The 20,829-nt window shown below is 32.7% G+C and overlaps 1 protein-coding gene across 2 annotated transcripts; it reads left to right on the top strand.

Annotated features, from left to right (window-relative positions):
• The first annotated feature begins 5,488 nt into the window (after positions 1 to 5,488).
• LOC134272039 (serine/threonine-protein phosphatase 6 regulatory ankyrin repeat subunit B-like) lies at positions 5,489 to 17,354 on the top strand. Of its 2 annotated transcripts, none has more exons than XM_062754273.1 (9): positions 5,489 to 5,521; positions 8,775 to 8,850; positions 9,029 to 9,224; positions 9,320 to 9,427; positions 9,520 to 9,598; positions 11,482 to 11,621; positions 13,872 to 13,919; positions 14,606 to 14,659; positions 15,564 to 17,354. In XM_062754273.1, coding segments are annotated over exons 1-9 (2,067 nt in total). In that variant the 5' UTR covers positions 5,489 to 5,519; the 3' UTR covers positions 16,928 to 17,354. The 2 variants fall into 2 exon arrangements, with proteins under 2 accessions (XP_062610257.1, XP_062610258.1); XM_062754274.1 differs by lacking the exon at positions 5,489 to 5,521 and adding an exon at positions 7,209 to 7,330.
• The last annotated feature ends 3,475 nt before the right edge of the window (positions 17,355 to 20,829 follow it).

The raw sequence follows: 20,829 nt of genomic DNA on the forward strand, positions 1-20,829 counted from the left end.
TGTTTCTTATATTTGAATTTTTCTTATTTTATATCATCACGTCGTTGGATCTACTACACTTCCAAACGTTCTTCACTGAAATTTATAAACTTGGCTTTTTTGAGACTAAATGCAACTGCTTCGTAAATAAAAATATGTCGAAACTTTCCTTTCCTTTAATTTGGTGAATTTTCAACAAAATATATTTTATAAAATCACAAGCACTTGTTTGTATATTTTGTTGCAATTACCGGTAATATGTACACTGGTATTGGCCACAAATTTTAAAATACTTAATTCATACTCTCCCTCTGATTCTATATTAAGATTCTGAAGCTGAAATAAATTGTTGTGGTCCTCAAAGACATTATTTACATGTTTGTAGTGTTCGGTCAAGAGGTCATATTATTGAAATCCTAAAAGCACTAGATAAATTATGATTCTTTATCAGCTTATCCTATCCCAATGAAGCAGACCTTATTCATAAACTTCTAAATGGAAAAGGAGAACACTTTCTTTGGCATTCCGTTCTTTATTTTTATATATGGACGATGTGCTATCAATCAATAATACGCGAGATTGTACACTGTACATATGTATTTATTTAGTTCATTCATTTATCAATTTGATTTACCAGTATTTCAGAATTTAAACTTGAAATAAAGACATCACTTCGAATCCTTAACATCTGCTTCGTATCTGTACGTTTTACTCAGTTAAATTTGATAAAGGTCTACTAACGACTGAATTGTTTGATAAACCATATGACTTTACCATCGTCATCTTTCCTTAATTATGTAGTAAGACCCTGCTAACATCTGTAGATAAGGATTTTACATTTCTCAACTTAAATAATACTCCAGAGCATCTTCTGAGTACGATCAGTATATCAAACTCAGACAGGCTTATGGTAAAAATGTTGAAGTCACAGGATTTTCAATAACCTCGTTCAAAATCCACATTTCTTAAATTCTATACTGTAGATTCCTTTTTTTTTTTTGGCGAGAACTTATTTTTACAAAATTACTCTTTCATGTCAAATCGCGAGAACAATAATTCGCGATTTGACGGTGGATCAAGAAAATTAACATGAATTTCATTTCAGCACCTGGAAATAAAAGCGAGAAAGTTTGTTTTGCGATCGATGCTTCTCGCGATCATGCGCGATAATTAATTTCTCGTGTATGATTAGGAATCTACAGTAATCGATATAATGACCATGTTGATCAGTATATATCCTCTCATTGAATCGCATTTTGTTCGCCTAGTTTCATACAAATTTAAACCTTAGTTTTTGAAATTGATATCGACAGCTGAGAGATGTTCCGATTTAATTTGACCTGATTAATACAGAGGGTTCACGGTGGGTGTGACAGGTCTACAGGAGATGTTTTACTACTCCTAGTCACGTGATCCCATATCTGGAATTTCCATATATATGCCCTCTCAACAGATTGTGTGTTTAGATTTACCGAACTTTTGATAAAGGTCAATGTTCGTTATCTTATCTTTTTTCGTCTTTCTAATTAGATACTTTTAAGAAGCAGAAGGGTTACATGTATAATTTACTCGACTTTGACCTACATTCAAGAAATTTCCAAGACAATTTATTTTGAAAGTTTCTTTGCAAAGGTGCTTTCAATTAGAAAATGATCCAAATGTGCCCAACACATGGTAATTATTTTTGTCACTCACAATTTGTTTAGATTAAATACATTCTCTTCATTATTTGTTTAATTTTACTGTTATGAAAATTATTGTGATAATTTATTTTTTTTTTTTGGCAAAATATATCGACATCCGAAATATTCTTATTACTTTTTAACGGTGCATAGACACAGATGTGAAGTTAATATTTTCTCAAAATTTTATTATAATAAACAAAAGTTTAACAAATTGAACACGCAAAGCGAGGTTTGCTAATGTTTACGTTTCATTAGATGTGTTCAATTGTAACACTCAGCACTCATCACGGAAACACAGATTGACAAGACCGGTGAGTTTGTTTTAGTTTCTCACACTTCTTTCCTGAATTGTTTGGATTATAGTAACTGTTTTAATAATTTGCTTAAATACTCAACAAAATTTGTAGTTTTCTCAGACATTAGGGATAAAGATTTCCTTGTGAAATTGCAAGTGTGTGCAAATCATACGCTACTCGAAATTTGTTGTTCTTTCAACCATTTTCAGTGATTTTTTTTCAAATTAGTTTTTTGTGTGAAATACCGTAATAACATACCGGTCTTAATCATGATATTTCACTGGAAATTGAAGAAAATATTTCAAAATATGTATATATATATATATATATATATATATATATATATATATATATATATATATATATATATATATATATATATATATATATATATATATATATTAATGCAATAAGTATTTTGATACCCCGGTTACTTTGAAACAATTTTGATAGATTAAAGGCAGAGTAACGTACCGCATGGTCAGAATTTCATTTGTTAGATTTTGATTGGTCAGATTTTGATTGGTCAATCTCTGCCTCTACTACCACAGTAAGACATGGAACAAAATTAACATTACAAAGCACAGTTATACAGTATTTCAGACTTTCACATTCAAGGAGGACACTTATTGATTACAATAAAAATTTTTAAGTAAACTTAAATATATATATATATCATCGGACGTGGTGTGCGGCACTATTTTTTAGGAGGCGGCAAACCCAACCAAGGACAGAGGCACATACCACAATTATATCAACAAACAGCGCAAATTTAGTTGATGTTGAGGAAACAAATAAAACCAAGGAATCAATAGCAGTTGATCCTAAAGTGTTTAATCTTTCAGATAGGATATTAACTAAAGCAGAGATAAAATTATTATCTAGAGGCTTGAAATATACACCCACCCCACGTATGAATAACCAAGAACTTAAAACGGACGTAAAGGAATATACAAGGCGACTACGACTAAGGGAATACTTTTACGAAGATAACGACGAATCAACAGAAGATAGTGAAAATGAGGAACCAGAGGACCTGGTTAGAAATAAATCCCACTTTATTCCAAAACGAGGAAGAAATGGAACTCTAGATACGGTATGTGAAACCCTAGATAATATAAACCTACCTAATATTAAGAAGAATATTAGATCTAATCTCACAAAAGAAGAGCAAAAAGCTTTAAATGACTTACATAATGACGAAAATATCGTTATCAAAGAAGCCGACAAAGGAGGCGGAGTAGTCATCATGAATAAAACATATTACGAACGTAAGATTTTGAATATGCTACAGGACCCTAACTACTATGGGAGTATTATTGCAAATCACGAGACAAAAACTTTAGCAAAGATAAAACAACTTGTCAGTGGGCCATCCTCGGGAGATATAACTGCTAAGGAGAAAGACTATCTCACAAACTTTGAAACAAAAGAGAGTCAATTTTACGGATTACCAAAAGTACACAAGTCATCAGAAATCAAAAACGCCATACAGGCTCAGAGAGGAGAATATATTTGCTGTCAAAAATAGGAAAATCTCTTTTCGGCCAATCGTAGGGGGGCCTAAAACTCAAAGACTGAGTCACTTGTTAGACATTTTATTAAAGCCTTATTGTGAAAAGGTTCCTAGTTTTATAAGAGATGATATAGATTTTATCAAGCACCTACCAGAACATATTCAACCTAATACGAAACTCGTGTCATTCGACGTCGTGAATTTATACACAAATATACCCGTGGACTTGGGTATAAAAGCGGTTAAATACTGGATTGATAGATACCCAAACTTACTACAGGATCGTTTTGAGCAAGAATTCATCTTAGAAGGATTAAGAATTATACTTCAAAACAATACATTTGCCTTCGGAATAGAGCATTTTATTCAAACCAAAGGAACAGCGATGGGAACAAAAGTGGCTCCCACGTATGCCACCTTAACTTTGGGATACCTCGAGCAAAAACTCCATCAACGACTTGTCACTCTATGGGGAGAAGAGGACGCTGAAGCTATAACATCAAAGTGGAAACGATTTTTAGATGACTGCTTCATTCTGTGGAATGACAACATTGAGAGATTATCAATTTTCCACCAATTATTAAACGACTTAGATTCCAACATTAAATTTACCATGGAAAGCAGCGATATGGAATTACCTTTCCTTGACGTTCTTGTCATTAAAGAAGATACCAAACTTTCAACGGATATTTTCTACAAATCAACTGACACCCACCAGTACTTACATTTTGGATCCTGTCACCCTCATCACACAAAAACAGCAATTCCATACAATCTGGCTAGACGTTTATGTGCTATCGTTAGTGACGAAAACACCAGAGATATCCGACTGAAAGAACTCAAGTTATACCTTTTAAAACAGGGATATCCTCAAAACCTGATAGATAACGGGATATTGAAAGCCAAAGGATATGAACGGTCAGAATTACTGTCTACAAATACCCAGGAAAATAAAACGGATATAATTCCGTTTGTGCATACCCACAATCCAAGGAATCATAATTTGACCTCCGTAGTACACCAACTTAACAACGTTCTGAAAACGGACCGGTCAACACAACAAATATATAGAGATGTAAAATTTATTAACAGCAGAAGACAGCCCAAAAATCTTAGAAGAATTCTGTGTTCGTCCCATTTTAAGAATAGTTACAAAGTGACTAAGTGTGAAGACGCGCGTTGCGGGACGTGTACACATATAATGGAAGGATCAACTTATGACTTTAATGGAAGACAATTCACAGTCAATGCAAACATGTCTTGTGCCACTAAAAATGTAATATATGTAATAACGTGTGCTGGATGCCAAGAATTTTATATCGGGGAAACAAGCAATCAATTGCGTGCCCGGGTGCGTGTCCACCGACAACATATTAACTCTCCGGAATATCGGCAAATCCCTCTGAGTGAACATTATACTTGTGGAAATAAACAATTCACTATATTTCCTTTTTACAAACTTTCAAGTGAAAGTGATATTCAGAGACGTGAGAAAGAAAAACATTTTATACATGTGTTCAAACCTAGACTGAACAATTGAGCATAATCGTTGTAAAAATTGTATGTATTATTTTCATTCTACAGTTTTCCCGCAAAGTTTGACTATGACGTCACAATACACATTTGTATGTAATGTTCCGCTTATTATGACGTTATGACGTTATGTTGCTATGTTACGTATTATAAAGCTTCTGAAGATTTGAAATGAAAGCGCTTAAGCTAAACTAAAGGTTTTCGTGTTTCTTTTTTAAAAAACATTTACCTGTAAACTACCGAGCACTGTGAATTTTTTTTCTGTTTCAATAGATATAGATATATATATATATATATATATATATATATATATATATATATATATATATATATATATATATATATATATATATATATATATATATATGAACAACAACAAAATTGAGCAAGTTAAATATTATAGGGAAGGAACTTTCCCGGACATCTATCATGATTTGTACATTTTTGTTGCTAAAGTTAGGAAAATTTAGATTTGTATAAAAAATTAAAACACGGAACCTTCTATTCTAAATGTAAGTATTTGTTTACTTGATACTATGCTGTATTTACATTTCCCATGTCTTTGTTTACATCAAATGGTAAAATGTACTTCATTTCTACAAAATTACATTTCCAGTGTATTTGGCCTAGATAAAATTACTAAATTGTAATTATACTTCATTTCTTCATTAAATTACTTGTTCATCGAAAAACGCAGTCAAAAGAACTCGGGGGACAAATAGAGACAGAAGCGGGCTTTAGAGCACGTTGATTTGTGGAATCTAGCAAGAGCATGTAAATATATATAAGAATTACTGTCAGATTTTTTTTTATTCCATGACAATGATCAATTGATTGGCTTGTGTAACAATTTAATATATAAACGCTTTCGGCATTTAGACAAATTATCAAGCATGCCACTCGATTGATCACAAGGTCAATACACATGTACATGTACATTTATCAATCTTAAAATCAATTTACAAAATGTCCTCATTCAACGGGGTTGTTGAAATGCCTGTGACTTTAACTTATCTGTTAGAGGCTTGCTTCTGTTTTAAAGTTTTAAAGAATTAGTTACTAAGAGTATCCTTTTTAGCATATATTTAGCGTAGTTTTGAGATAAAAAAAACAACATATACACGTGGAATATATTTTTACATAAAGAAATTTACGATGTTAAAGCTAGGCCCTCTTCTGTGTCATTAATTAAATCGTTTGTTTGCCCTTATAATCTCTAATCTTTAACACATGTCAAACATCTAAATATGAAACAATTGTGACATAACCTATAATGTCTTTAATGAATCATTAGAATATGTATGTATCGAGTACACATATCGATGAAACTAATTTTTGATTACATATATATAGAAATACTACATGTTTGTCCTGCATCCATGTACTTCCCTAATTAAAAATACTCAACTCAATGGAGTCTCGTCTTCGTCTTATCAATATATATGAGTATTATAAATATAACAGGCGTCAGCATGAAATAAAAAAAATATTATATCTACGTTCTATAAGAAATGTGTAGGGACATGGATATACTTTTACCCCACCTCTGTTGATTTTTCCGTGAAATCCTGGCTTACGATTGGTAGAAGTCTGTCACGTGAAGGCGGTGGATTTTTATACCCGGTCATTTAAATCCATACCCGGTCAGTTGTAATCTATATTGGATTTATAACGTCACAAACACAAACGTGAATAATAGGCAAGGAAAGCGCGATGAAGGATTTAGCAGAGAAAACCATTTATAAACTACGGATGAAACGTAAATTTTTAGTGTAAATTCGTGTTAAAAGTCATTTAGTGACGTAGATAGGTATGGGATGATACCTGGTTAGTAAATTTCATACCTGACTCGGCTCCGCCTCGCCAGGTATGAAATTTACTAACCAGGTATCATCCCATACCCTGTCGCTAAAAGACTATGTAACTAATAATACGACCACTTGAAATTTAGAGTTAAGAAATTACATGATGTTATAAACAATACTCTTTTTTAAAATTCCTAAACAATACAAAATAAGCTATTTAGACTTTGCAAAAGAACAATAAGTAATCTGATCTTTTTATATTTTTTTAAAAACTTGTTGCAGGGAACAACACTTAATTATCATTTGCAGAAAATGAAAGCAATATTGCATCAAAAATTTCCATTTCCCCAGTATTTGTAGTTGTAATGTACCCTGACTTCCTTGTCAATTGTTTGTCAATCATCCGTGTTCTTCAAGGTTAAACTATGTGTTTTACAATACGTAGATAAGTATGGACATGATACATAGGTAAATTACGTAATAACATGGTATTATCTCTAGAGGAACAACAAATTGGTAAGTTTTTAATTTAACATTTGATTACTTTTTGTGAGGATATGAACAAAAGATATATATTTCTCATAGTTCACCAATTTCAAACAAGTCATATTAAAACGATTATAAATTGGTAATGTATATTATGGTATATATACCAGTGTATGCAAAACGAAAGTACGTATATTAATAAAAAATATTGAAAGATATCTGCTCATATAAGAAAGGACGAGATGCCATTTTATTGTGAAGTCACAGAGTCAAATGTCAAGGGCAAAAGTACTCAAATCATAATTATAGTATTTGCCCACTCAGTATATAATCTTTTTAATTTTTTTTATTGACTGCATGACCCCAATATAGATACATTGCCCCCCCCCCCCTCCCCTATATTTAATGTCCGTGTACGATTTGCAATTGGTTTTCAACACGTAATTTCAGAAAAAAAATCAAGATTCCTAAAATGTATAGTTATTATAATGATATTAGGTGATAAAATTTATGTGGACGAAACCTGTGAATTCTGTCATTTTCTCTATTTATTTTCATAGTAATTTATCAGCCTTGTATTTCTAATGACATAACATATATCAACACGGCTAGGAAAGAGATGTACATGAAAATTTTGTATCGTTATTTCGATGTTATTTATATATTGAACTAGAGTAAAATTGTTTGTACGTACAGCATGCTCTTGCGTATCGAATCAACTGAGATATATATACTCCGTATGCAGGTGATGAAGGTATATTGCTACATAAGTAAGGGAAAGTAAAATATTAGATGCATAATGACATTATATGATAAAGAATCTGTGAAAGTCTCGTTTAATTTTAGTCATGGTATACAGGAGTTGTGGATAAGAGATAGGTACCCTTCAAGAGGTACCCTCCTTCGATATTATAGAGAAAACGACAGTGTCCATGTTTTTCTGTGGGAACCCCTAAAAATGTGTCGGACCCAAAACTAAGATAGGAGGTCACAGTGTGACCGTGTTACAGAGATTCTGTGAAAGTCTCATTAAATTTCAATCAGTGTTGATAAGAAATACCCCAATGCGCAACAGTCGGACGGACGGGCAAACGAACAAACAGACGGCCGGACAGACGGACTGACATCCCGATCACTATATACATGTACCCTACAGCCTTTTAAGCAGATGTATAAAGGCACTGAGTATTGTTAATTGATAAAACGACGTAGATATCTGAATGTCGAATTAAAGACAGCTGCAAGAGACGTCTGTATTTTCGAAAATTTATACCCGGTACATGTATACCCTTTTAATTGATTACAGGTAGTACTTTTAAGTGAACATAACCCACAGTTGTGAATTTCATACATCACATAAATTATACAAACCGAGAACAAAACAAGCAAGGCTGGATTATGTACAAGAGTTACTGTCTAGCTAAAATTGATTTTTCCCCACGTTGAATCATTTCTAATAGGTCAATAATTTCAGGAATTCTCAGGAAAACTTGGAGATGTTGCTACTGACTATTTTGATATGTCTTGCTCAGGCAGTTTTAACAGCAAAGGTAAATAAATTACTGCACTAAAATTTTATTTATTAAATGTGTGGTGTTTGACCTGATGTAGTCTGTAAAATCCTTTGTTTTAAAACAAAAATATTATTCTTTGGATCAATATACTTTTTATAGTAAGATAATTCTAAAAGAAAGTAAAATTGATCTGAAAAACATAAATATCGTTTAGGAAGACGTCTTATCAGATTATTCTTTTCCTGTTTATACGACTGAGAGATGTCCAAGGGACAAACGTGAATGGGATGCTGCCTCTGCCAGACTACTTTGCAATGATTCATATGGATACCACTGTGTCCCGGATAAGACATTCTCATCTCTTATTGAGTTTTGCTACCCAGACGGAAAATTTAAACGTTTCCAGAAAGGTAAAAGGGTGATTCTAAATACTAATAGAAGTATATGATTTTTATACCTGTGTGTTGCAAAAAAATGTGAAAATAAACCAAGCACGTATTTTCAGGTAATTGTCTTGAGCTTGCTTATACTGGTATTTTGAACCATGTCAAGTGCAAAAATTTCTCTTTTGGTTGTCCTGATCAAGACTACAACAGCAACGAGCTCTATAACTGTAAGTTATATATATCAGTAAAAATTTTTTCAAAGCTTTTTAAAAATAATTTTGCATCTGGAATTACTTTTTGAATTGTCATTTAATTACAGATCCAGCTTGTTTTAATATACTTGAGAACTGTTTCATAGCGGATATCAGTTGTCTTAAGCTACGAACTGATAGAAAAAAGTAAGTATAACAATTGTTTTACTAAATGTTTCATCTAATAAAATTGTAGCATAAGGACTTGTCGAAAGTAACTTTATTTCAGTACTTTCTCAATATTTTTTAATGAAATAATTACTGTATTTTGCACTTAATTTCACTCACCTGATTGTGGGCCGATCAACGTAAGTATGTTGGAGGTATGATACCATACTTAAGATCAGACGTAGCAGGAGACCATAAACCCACCCTTGAATTCAACGACATAGAGTCAGTGGGCATAGAGGTAACATTAAATGGTCATAAATGGTTCTTTGTTGGTGCTTACAAGCCACCTCAGATGGAAGACAACGTCTGATGTAGCAGTAAGTTTAACTTTTAGCGTGCCTGACAAAAATGAAAGCTCTGTAATATGTGGCAAATTTGATACACATGATGTCAAATATATGGTTTAAAAAGCAACATGTTTCACTAAGATTGGGAAACTATATCTTTTAGATGTTATTATAACCAACGAAAATAATAAACGTGGTAAAGTATGTAATTTTGGAAGTGGTAATAGTGACTGTCATACTTTTATTTCTGTTCGGGTAAATATTAAAATTAGAGAAAGTGAAACAAAGAAAAAATGTTTAGAAGTTTTAAAAATTTTAATGATGAACATTTCACTTTGGAACTAGAAGATAAATTAACTGCACTACAGTGTATCTATTTATATAATAGTGTTGCATTGTGCATGTACTATGCCTAAATAGTAGGCAAGGTTTGACACATGGTGCACGAGCCGGAGGCGAGTGCACTATGTGTCAAACCCTGCCTACTATTTAGGCATAGTACATGCATATCCAGCTCGTGCACCATGTGTCAAACCTTGCCTACTATTTAGGCATAGTACATGCATAATGCAACACTATTATATAATTATTATGCTTCCTGTCAGATTGTCTCTATATAACCCATACCCTACTATTCTCGCATAGTGGTCTAAGGATTTATATAGCGTAAGCATACTATGCCGAAATAGTGCACGGCCTTATTTTCTGAATAAAATTCATCAATGCACACACCGGGAATCGAACTCACGACCATGAGGTTGCCAGTCCGATGCCTTATCGATTACGCCACAGAGACGATCACTGATTGGGAGAATTTTATTAAATATATAAACTTAATTTATACAATTGACACAAGAAGGAGAAAATAGACAAATATTATTTGAAAACAGTTATATTTATTCTAAGGAATCTTAGATAAATGTGTACAACAAAGTTTCAAACTAATTAGCCTACATACAGATCGTTAGATGAATTGATATCAGGGGGTCATTAAGACGCTTTTTTATATAGCGCTTGATTGAAGGATGTAAAAGAAAATTATCAATGAGAATCCACGTCTGTAAACAAATCAGTCTTACTAACAAAACAGAAAATAAATATGAGTATCTTTGGGACAGAAAATTTTGACTTATTTAGAGAAAATACTAGTAACCAAAATAACTAAGCATGCAACTAATTTTAACATGAAGATTTTCAATGAGTTTTTGCAAGTGCGCTGTGTTACCACCATTATTTTCAGGAAAAAATCAAATGGGTTGCCGCATAAACAATAACAACAGTCAGCATAATAATATGATGTGTAATATCCGAGTTTTATTTGTGCTAATTTTTTTTCTATGTCTCTAGTCGGTAAAAGAGCTTTAAAGCTCATGTCCTATGTTATGTGTATAAATAGTCCGACTTTAAAAAAAATTTAATCAATTACTTACACGACACACTTTTTACGCTTTACGAAGCACACTAGTTAAATCAACTAGGTATTTCTTTCAGTTTTCAATATTCCTGCATGTATATCTCTTTAAAATGGTTTTCCTATATTGTTTTTTAAAAATGTTTTTGTAATATTTACAGACAAAGAGCAATGAAACAGGGTAGACAAGATGAATGCCTTTGCACTGGCTATATTGCGGCATTTTCCGTTTTATCAATATTGACCATTATGTGCGTTCTTGTCAAAATAATTCATTTCTGCTACAACAAACAACAAAAACGTGAGTATATTTTTAAGTCACCCGAGTCACTCAGGTGACATGTGACCTATTCCTATCCGTTACGTTCTCGTCCTACGTTGTGTTTTGCCTATCGTCCGTCGTGCCTTAAACATTTTCAGCTAAACAAAGAGCATGAACCACTTTGGACCTAATTTGGCCCTGAGAATTTCTGAAAAATCGAAACCGTTCAGTTTAGCTTGAAAATACAGTATTTATCCCTTGGAGTGTTGGTGACCACGTATTAATTAATCGTGACGTAATTTCCCATCTATTCGATGCATCATGACGTCATTAAATGCGTCGTATATCTCATATTCTGTAAATTCCTTTGAAAATGACCGGTTGAAGCATTTTTTTCAATATTTCTTATAGAGCACAACCTCTGATTCAAAATATGCGAATACATAATGAAAACTCTGTTTCTGAAGATCAAAAAACATGTTTAATTTATTTTTTCGACTGTGGACTGTGCTCATATTTTAATTCTCTGCTGAAGGTAGTCAAATACGCATGTTTTCTGCAAATTTCAAAAACATTGCAATTTCTCAGATCTGTTTTTTGGATTCTCATAACGAAATTTATTATAGAAAATGAAAGCACCAAATGTCTACTTCATTTTGATATATGAAATGGGAAAGAGGGTGATAGTTAATAAATTGATATAAGTACAGGGCTATTTTATGCATAAGATGGCTCTTGCTCTTTAAACCAATTTTGGCATATAGTATCTATGATTAAAGGGGAAAAACAATATTGAATGTCATGGTCCCTATCCCCCTGGTTAATGCAATCTTTAAAAATCTTCTACATTTGACATTATTGTAATAAGCATCCGGCACATACTTACCGATTATACAGTGAAAATGCCTTAATTCTTTGACAAGTCCTCCTCTGCTCCTGGGTATTGAACAAGCTAACTTAGTACATAGTGATGATGAGCAAAAATGCCTCATCATGGCCTCAGGGTCAGGAGTTCTGGTGTAAAGGTGGGGCTCTGATAGTACATTAAATCTTCTTTGCTCATGGGTATTGAATAAATTAACTGAAGTAAATAGTTATGTTGACCATGTCTGCCTCTTCCACCATTGTGAATTTTAAGGCCGCTGGGTCAGGCGTTCTCATGTAAGGGTGGGGCTCTATTGATTTAATCAATATATATCAGATTATATAGTGAAAATGCATTATTTGTTTGAAATTATTTTCCCCTGCCCTTGGTTATTACTAGTATTTAATCAAAGGGAACATGGTGGATAAGCAGAAATGCGATATTCAAAATTTTGATATTCATGATCCAAGGGTTAGGGGTTCTGATCATGATGGGGGGGGGGTCTATTGATTATATCGAGAAAATGCATAATTTCTTTCAAAATAATTTTTCTACTCCTGGTTGTAAAGTAAAGAAACAAAATCAGTGTTTATTTTGATGAGCAAGGGCGCTTTTATATATTTTTTTAAACTTGTTGTTTCAGGGGTTCTAATGTTTCTCCGAGGGGTGTGTGCTCTATGATAGTATAGTAAAAAAATGTGGGAATTATTTGAAAATCTTCAACTTATTGCATAGTAGACATGATGAGGGTACCTCTTTCAAATTTGTAAATTTCATGACCCTGGGCCATGGATTCTGGTATTAGGATAGAGATGTGTCAAATCTGTAGTTAAAATCTTCTCTGTTCCTTGGCATATTGGAGGCAATCAGAGTAAAAGTCTTAAGTTTATACACAAGGGTATTTTACCAGAATTTTGAACATCCGGACCATCAAGTGTTGTAGTCCTACATGTGCATGTAGTCAAGGCTCTTTTTATTTGTATTTTACTGAGCGAAGCTATTCCCTCTTGTCAGTTACCTTTGAAAATTGATCACTGTAATGTATTTGATAATGTCTATAACATGACTGTTAGCAAATTTGACCTATCATTGGGTCGTATTTAGGCTTACTTCCTTCAGACATGTAAGTCCTTTGATTTTAGGCTGAATTTTACTACGGGTTGTTCTGTTTATCTGATCAATATGGAAGCCTCTCGGTGGCATGACCGGTCTACGGGGGATACTTACTCCTCCTAGGCATCTGATCTAACCTCTTAAGCTTTCAGGGGTGCCTTTTTCACAGTTTTGTATTGTTAATATTTTTATTTAAGATTGATTATTGTTGGTTTTCTTTACCCTTTTCATGACATTTTTTAAATCTGTCAACGAAGTCATTGTACATGTAAACATGTGTATATGTACTAATTACTGGAATTTTTTTTCAGGGAAAAAAAAGCAAAACTTGACTTATGAAGAAAATCCACTTCTTAAGAGTAAGGTTTTAATTTTGTTCACAATTTTAGCAAAGGACAGGATACACTAAGACCCCTTTTTGTCCCGAGCTTTGGGTGACTTTTATAATTACGCAACAGTTTCTCAATAAAATTCTCTTATCTCCTTTGCCACAAATTGAGTACTTGTTCGATCTAAGCTACATGATATAAGTAATTCAGAGGAAGATCGGGGAATACGTCATTTCTATGCAAATCTTCATCGATTTTGCATCATATTTTTGCTTTAGAAAACATAGAGCACAAATTTCCCTATCTACAAAATTTATATATTTCATACTCTAGTATCAGATACATCTTGTGTATTAAAATCTCAGATTGGCAAGCTTGTGCTCTTTTTTCCGAATTTAAAAGTTTCTTAAATTTGACGAAATTTCAGCAGAACTGAAAAAATTCTGAAAAAACGAACTAATATCTGCACCCATTTTGCCCTCCGTCTTAGTTCTAATTCAAAATTTGTGCTTGTTTAAAACAAGTTACACTTTTAGTTACAGTTCTATAATGACTATAATGATTTTAACTGTGTTTTTTGATTTTTACTACATGTACATACATGTTTAAGGGGTCAGATTCAGTCGAAACCATACCTTGTCCTTTAATTTCTTAATAAAATGCGATTATTCCACTGTTTCTATATATTGCTTTTCTTACGAATATTCATTTTGCAGGGAGAATAAACTCAGAAAGTGAAAACATGAGATCGGATCATTTAAACATGGAAGGTATCTACATGTACATCGTTAATTTTTGCTTGATAAAACTAAACAAGGGAGAAAAATATATGGACAAACTCTCACTGAAGAGAGATCATGGCATTGCAAGTAACTGTCGTTTTAATAATGAACAAATTCAAAAGTTTTATAATGTACAATTATAAATTTAGATTTACTGAGTTCAAGATAGTTATAAAACCTTTTTGATACATAAAATAATACCTATGCTATTTATGCCTTTTATCAGAAAATTTAAATATAACCGTTGTGTGACTACGTGTATGTATATATTTTTAAAAAGATGCATTTATTACCTCTTACTTAAACATTCAGGATTTATTAAATGTAATACAGTGTGGATTTCTCAATACGTTTCAATCGCAAACAGATGTATTTAATGAAACTTCCTAAGGTTTCTTTTCTTTTCTTTTTGAAACGTGTTCAATATTTAAGATAAAATTAGGCAGCTTTGTCATGCTACATGTATCTCTCCCTTGCCTAATCATAGCTGCATGTCCTTGTATTTTCTTATATGTACATATGTAAATCTTAGTTTGACATTTCACCACTCTTTATCGTGCACCCGGATAGATCCGGAGCGTACATGTATATTGTTTTTGCCCTATCGTTCTGTTTGTCTGTTGTCAACTTTAACCTTCACCATAAATTTGGAACCTAAAGAAAAGAGATTTCATATTTTGAATGCATACTCTACTAATTAAGCTCTTTCATGTGACACCAAAGGTCAATGACCTTGTGACCTCGACTGTGATTTTATGCTAATATGTCTATTTTGAACTTTTGCCATAACCATGATAACGTTTGAACCAAAGAAGATGGTGACTTCATATTCTATATGCCTACTCCACTAATTAATTTTCTACAAATATGATTTTGATTTATATTTTTACAGATGACATAGGCAGATACATTTTTGTCGATTTCACAGTAGAAGATGCACAGCTATTTGATCTCTTAAAAAGACAATGTCTCAATGGCGTATATGTTGGTTTTAATTATCTCGTTGAATCTAAGGTAATACCAAAAAAGAAAAATGAAATATTTCATCAATATGATGTACATGGATGTACGTTATTGCATTATGCAGCTCAAGGGGGATCAATCACCATACTTAAAACAATTTTAAAAACTGATCCAGAAGCAAGACTTCAAAACGAAAGTCACCAGGGTCAAAATGCACTGCATTTTGCTATAAGATATAAGCGAAAAGATATGAGCGAATATCTTATTACACAACACGGGAAAACATTTATAAAAAGCACGGAAGGAGTAGATCAATCAAGTTCAATGGAAGAAAACAAAAATGCTTCTATTAGGACGGGTAAATTTGAGCCATTTCACTGGATTGCATGGAATGGAGATTTAAGGATCCTTGAAGTTTTGAAGGAAGCTTATGTTGATTTGACGAAGTTAACAAAGAATGGTCTAGGCATTTTAGACATTGCATGCATGAAAAAGGAAAATGATTTCTGTAGACATGTTATAGAAAATGAAAAAGAAATTGATATAGAAAAGGTGGATGCAAGTGGTTGGAACATTGCTCATTATGCTGCAATGTGTAATAATGTGGAGGTTATGCAACTTCTGAAAAACAAACACGAACAACTGCTCAAATCCAAAACGTACGGGAGTAAAACTTCTCTGCATATTGCATGTGAATATGGCAGTAAAGATGTTGTTTCTTACTTTATCGAATATTTCATATCACTCTTGAACTGCAAAGATGACAAAGGATGGAATGCTATACACTTTGCCGCAAAAGGAGGCGATTTAGATATTCTCGAAGAATTGCTAAAAACTAATAGAATTGACTTCGAGTCTCTGACAGATGAAGGAAAAACACTACTTCACCTTGCATGCATCCATAAACGCGTGGAAATCTGCAAGTATGTAACCGAAAGGTTTTACGAATGCAACAGGAAACTTTTAGATCAGGAGACAAAAACACATGGCTGGACCGCTGCTCATTATCTTGCTGTTGAGAGTAAAGGCGATGGTAGTGAGGTGGATATAATTGAGATGTTCCTAGATCGTGAAATGGAACTTTCAGCCAGAACAAAAAAAGGATACTCTATTCTAAATATAGCAATCGATCATTTAAATATAGAACTCATAAAAACCCTTGTTACTGAGAGGTATAGAACAGCCCTCAAAATAACTGAGAATAGTATCAGAAAGGACAGAGAACAAACAAAGGATGAACGTATTTTGAAGATTCTTGACGACGCCCTGTCAGAAATGAGTGATGAGAGATAAGTAATCTGAAGTCAGCTTTGAGACTTTCCACACCAGATGCATAATCACTCGCTTTAAAAATCCTTCCATTGTGTCGAACGACATGTTTTTATCGTTTACTCACGTGCACTGCATTATTTGAAACTTCAATGGGACTTTGTAAGATCGAGTTTAATTGTTATAGCTTTTCTCTAAAGAGGTATTAAACTAATATGCCGGCGAACCAAAGTCATCAAATTCCATTTGATAACAAAACTGGTTGTTTTTTCTTTTACTTTTATATGATTTTTGTGTATAAAAATGCTATGTATTGTAGACACTTCAACGGCTAAAAGAATTATATTCTGACCATACAAGACTTGTAATTAGTTTATGCTTACTGTATTGATACCAGAATATTTAAGGTTTGATAACAATTATATTTACAGTTTTTTTGTATTTTAAAAAATTAATACATGTATTTGATTAACGAGTTCAAGTTGGGTTTCCAAAAAAAAAAAAAAAATCGAAATTCGAAATTTTCACAAATCCCTAAAAAGTACAGGAATCATCATTAATCGTGGGGAGCCAATTTTCGTAGATTTCGTTATGGCACTTTTATCCACGAAATTACACCCCTACGAACAAAATAATCTTTGTCAATACAAATGTCTCTATTTATTTAATCTTCTGAATTTACGACCTACCTACGAAATAACGTCCCCACGAACAAACCAAATTTTACTCACGCACGAACATTGACTCCCACGAATTAAGATGATTACAAAGAATTGCAAGTTTAAAATTCATCTTAAATTATATTTATTGTGTTGAATTTGATATATACAAAAGCTCATAATTGATGCATAAGAAAGATACAGTTTAGGAAAAAAAAAATCATGACAAAACGAGTCTAAAGATTACGATTTTTTCTTTTATGATAAATAGTTTTCTTTTATTTTTAATGTTTTATCATGATCTGTTTTTCATACCATATAAACCTTATTCGTATTTGTTAGTTTGATTCCATGAATAGTTTTAGATGTTGTAGGGTGATTTGTTTTTGTAACATCATGCTTCTATATGAATGTTTTGCTGCTTTTTAACTCACCCAACCAGAAAACTTAAGTAAGTTTTTCTGATTACTCATTGTCCGTAATTTGCCCATCCGTCTAGCTGTCCGTCTGTTAACTTTTCATTTTTTAAAATTCTTCCCAAGAACTTATTGGCAAATTTAAGCCAAAATTGGCACTAAGTATCCGTGGGTAAAAGAAGTTTTAATTGTGAAAATGAAAGGCCAAGCTACCTTACAAGGGGAGATAATCAAGGAATTCAAAAACTTGACAAGATCATTAAAATATCTTCTAAAGAACCACTGAGCGAGAAAAACTGAAAGTTTCATAGTGATATACTTAAGAAAAATCTTTAAAAATCTTCTCAAGAACCTTTGAGCTAAAAATACTAAATTAGTGTGAAAGCATTCTTCGGTAGTATAGATTCTAAACTGTTTAAATCATGACCTCCGGGAAAAGGGTTGGGCCGCAATAGGTATTACAAGGGGGCAAAGTTTTGTGAAGAAATGCAAAGTTACTTAGGTGAGCCTTGTGGCCCATGGGCCTCTTGTTCTTGATTCTCATTGATAAAAGTAAGTTTAATTCGAAATCACGCTCAGATAACCACATTTAGTATCAACATGGTTGGTTTCTTTCTGCAGACTTGTAAATACCATATGGGCTTCTAAATAAATGACAAAAATTTTTGTTTGTTTGTTCTTTAACGTCCCTTTCGAAAATTTTTCACTCATGGGCAGTGGAGAGCTGCAAATTTTCTCCTATACTCAACACTTACGGCCATTGAGCAGTGAGGGATCTTTTTTTTATGCCAGCTTCTACTGCGAAACGGGATCTCGGTTTATACAGTCTCATACGAAGGAGCGGTTCCCACGTTCCACAGTAGCATTCGCATCCGCGATGTAAGGGTTATTGACAACTCCTTTCTCCGCGACTCTAGTACACATGCTATAACCACTGCGTCACACAGCGACATGACAAATGTACATGAATGTGAAATTAAAGAAAACTTTTTGTACGTGTATATAATTTAATTCTGGTTGTAACGCTGTATTTGATTGGATAAAAAAATACTATATATCGTATAAAATGGGTTGCCTACGTCACAATGACTTGCGTCAAAAACGTATCAATCCGCCTGACGTTACATTTCAGTTTTGTACAAAAGTCGTTTTTTAAGGTCAATCATATTTTTTTTCTTACACCAAATGAATGAAAATAAATTTATAAGGGATGTATTTAATGGCTACCTATTTTATACGGTATAAACTGGGTTGGAACAGTTTACGCTTTTTAATAAACCGTTTCGCGGTTTATAAAGCGTAAGGTGCCCAAACCCAGTTTACACCGTATAAAAGAGGTAACTACTAAACTTATTCCTTAAATATAGCTGGGTCATGTACATGATGTACATGCGATATTCCAATATTTTTGTTTGATATAAATTATATTTAAATATAATATTAAATCATAAATATAATATACAAAATAACATATGATTATTAATCTATATGCAAAGTACGGAGAAATTCACTTCAAAAAGTTTCTCATTTCCGCCCAAAAGACAACAGTTCATGCAAGTGTTAGCGGAATATCATTACATAAATAAGAAAAGTTGACGCTTGAAAAGCTGTAATCATTTGGTTTGTGATACAATTTAGTTGCAAGTTGACCTTTCTCGTCTATTGTCAGTGAAACCTTCAGGTAAGAAACAGATGTGGCAGATTTTAAGGTGTTTTTTTTTTAGTTCGAATTGACATATATTGTTAATTTATAATACAACGTCTATATATATCTATGAAAGTCAAAGTCTGAGAAGTCATTAAAGAACCACATTCACTGGAGACAAAGATACCCCCTTGTTCTCCTTGTCATGATCGGGAAATATCGGAAAAATTCGTCGTAAATTAAAGTTCGGAAAAATATCTATATTTCGGCATATTGCAATACAGTGACAAAAATATCTTATCGCAATACGTTTTGGTATTTATCGATATACCGGCCAGATACCTAAAGAAAGGAATTTTATCATTAAATATAAATTAGATTTAAGAAAAGTTTTTTATAAAGCCAAGCTTTTTATAGGTGTGTTTGACAGCATAACTTTCATAAAAACTATACGATTCTTTTTTCTTTTTGATATTTTTCATAGCTATGTACATTCTTCATGTAAAGTAAAGTTAATATAATATGGAAAATACCATTACAATTTTTAATGAAAATATTTCAATACATATCGCAATGCAATTTAAAATTTCGCAATATATTGCAATACGAAATCTCTGGCCAATACTCAGCCCTATCGTCAATTCAATGATTGTATAAATAATTAAATAATTGAACTAACAATTAGTATGAAAAACATCAGTCAGATTTTTTCTCTATGATAATTTTTTTTGCTGACAAGCAAAGGCGGATCCAGGAATTTGTAAAAGGGGGAGGGGTCCAACATTTTGACCTATTAGGTACTGTTTGCAACATCTACCGCTCCCAATTTTCACCCCACTTTGTTTGTGTACATGTAAATGATCTAAAGAAAATGTCTACTTGGTGTTTTTTTACCATTTAATTTCTATTAATTTTCAAATATATAAGTATACAGAGGGCCAATAGGGCATGTTTCGTGTAACTGTCATGACAATACTGATGATAACTCATAATTTTTGTAGATATGGTCTCCATCAATATTTAATGACTGCAAAATATTCTCAAGACATATTTTAATCGTGTTGAATACAATGCCACTAATTTTCAAACAACACACTTGGATGAAACATTTTCCTGTTATGCATCGAAATAAATCTCTTGCAAACTTCCATAACGTCAATTTTCAACCCAGTGTTCATATTAAGTAGTGCAAGGCCAGTCAATCGT

This window comes from Saccostrea cucullata, unplaced genomic scaffold, assembly GCF_032062105.1.
Source record: "Saccostrea cucullata isolate Sc308-1 unplaced genomic scaffold, CSIRO_AGI_Scuc_v1 ctg1314, whole genome shotgun sequence".
In the NCBI taxonomy this organism is placed as follows: domain Eukaryota; kingdom Metazoa; phylum Mollusca; class Bivalvia; order Ostreida; family Ostreidae; genus Saccostrea; species Saccostrea cuccullata.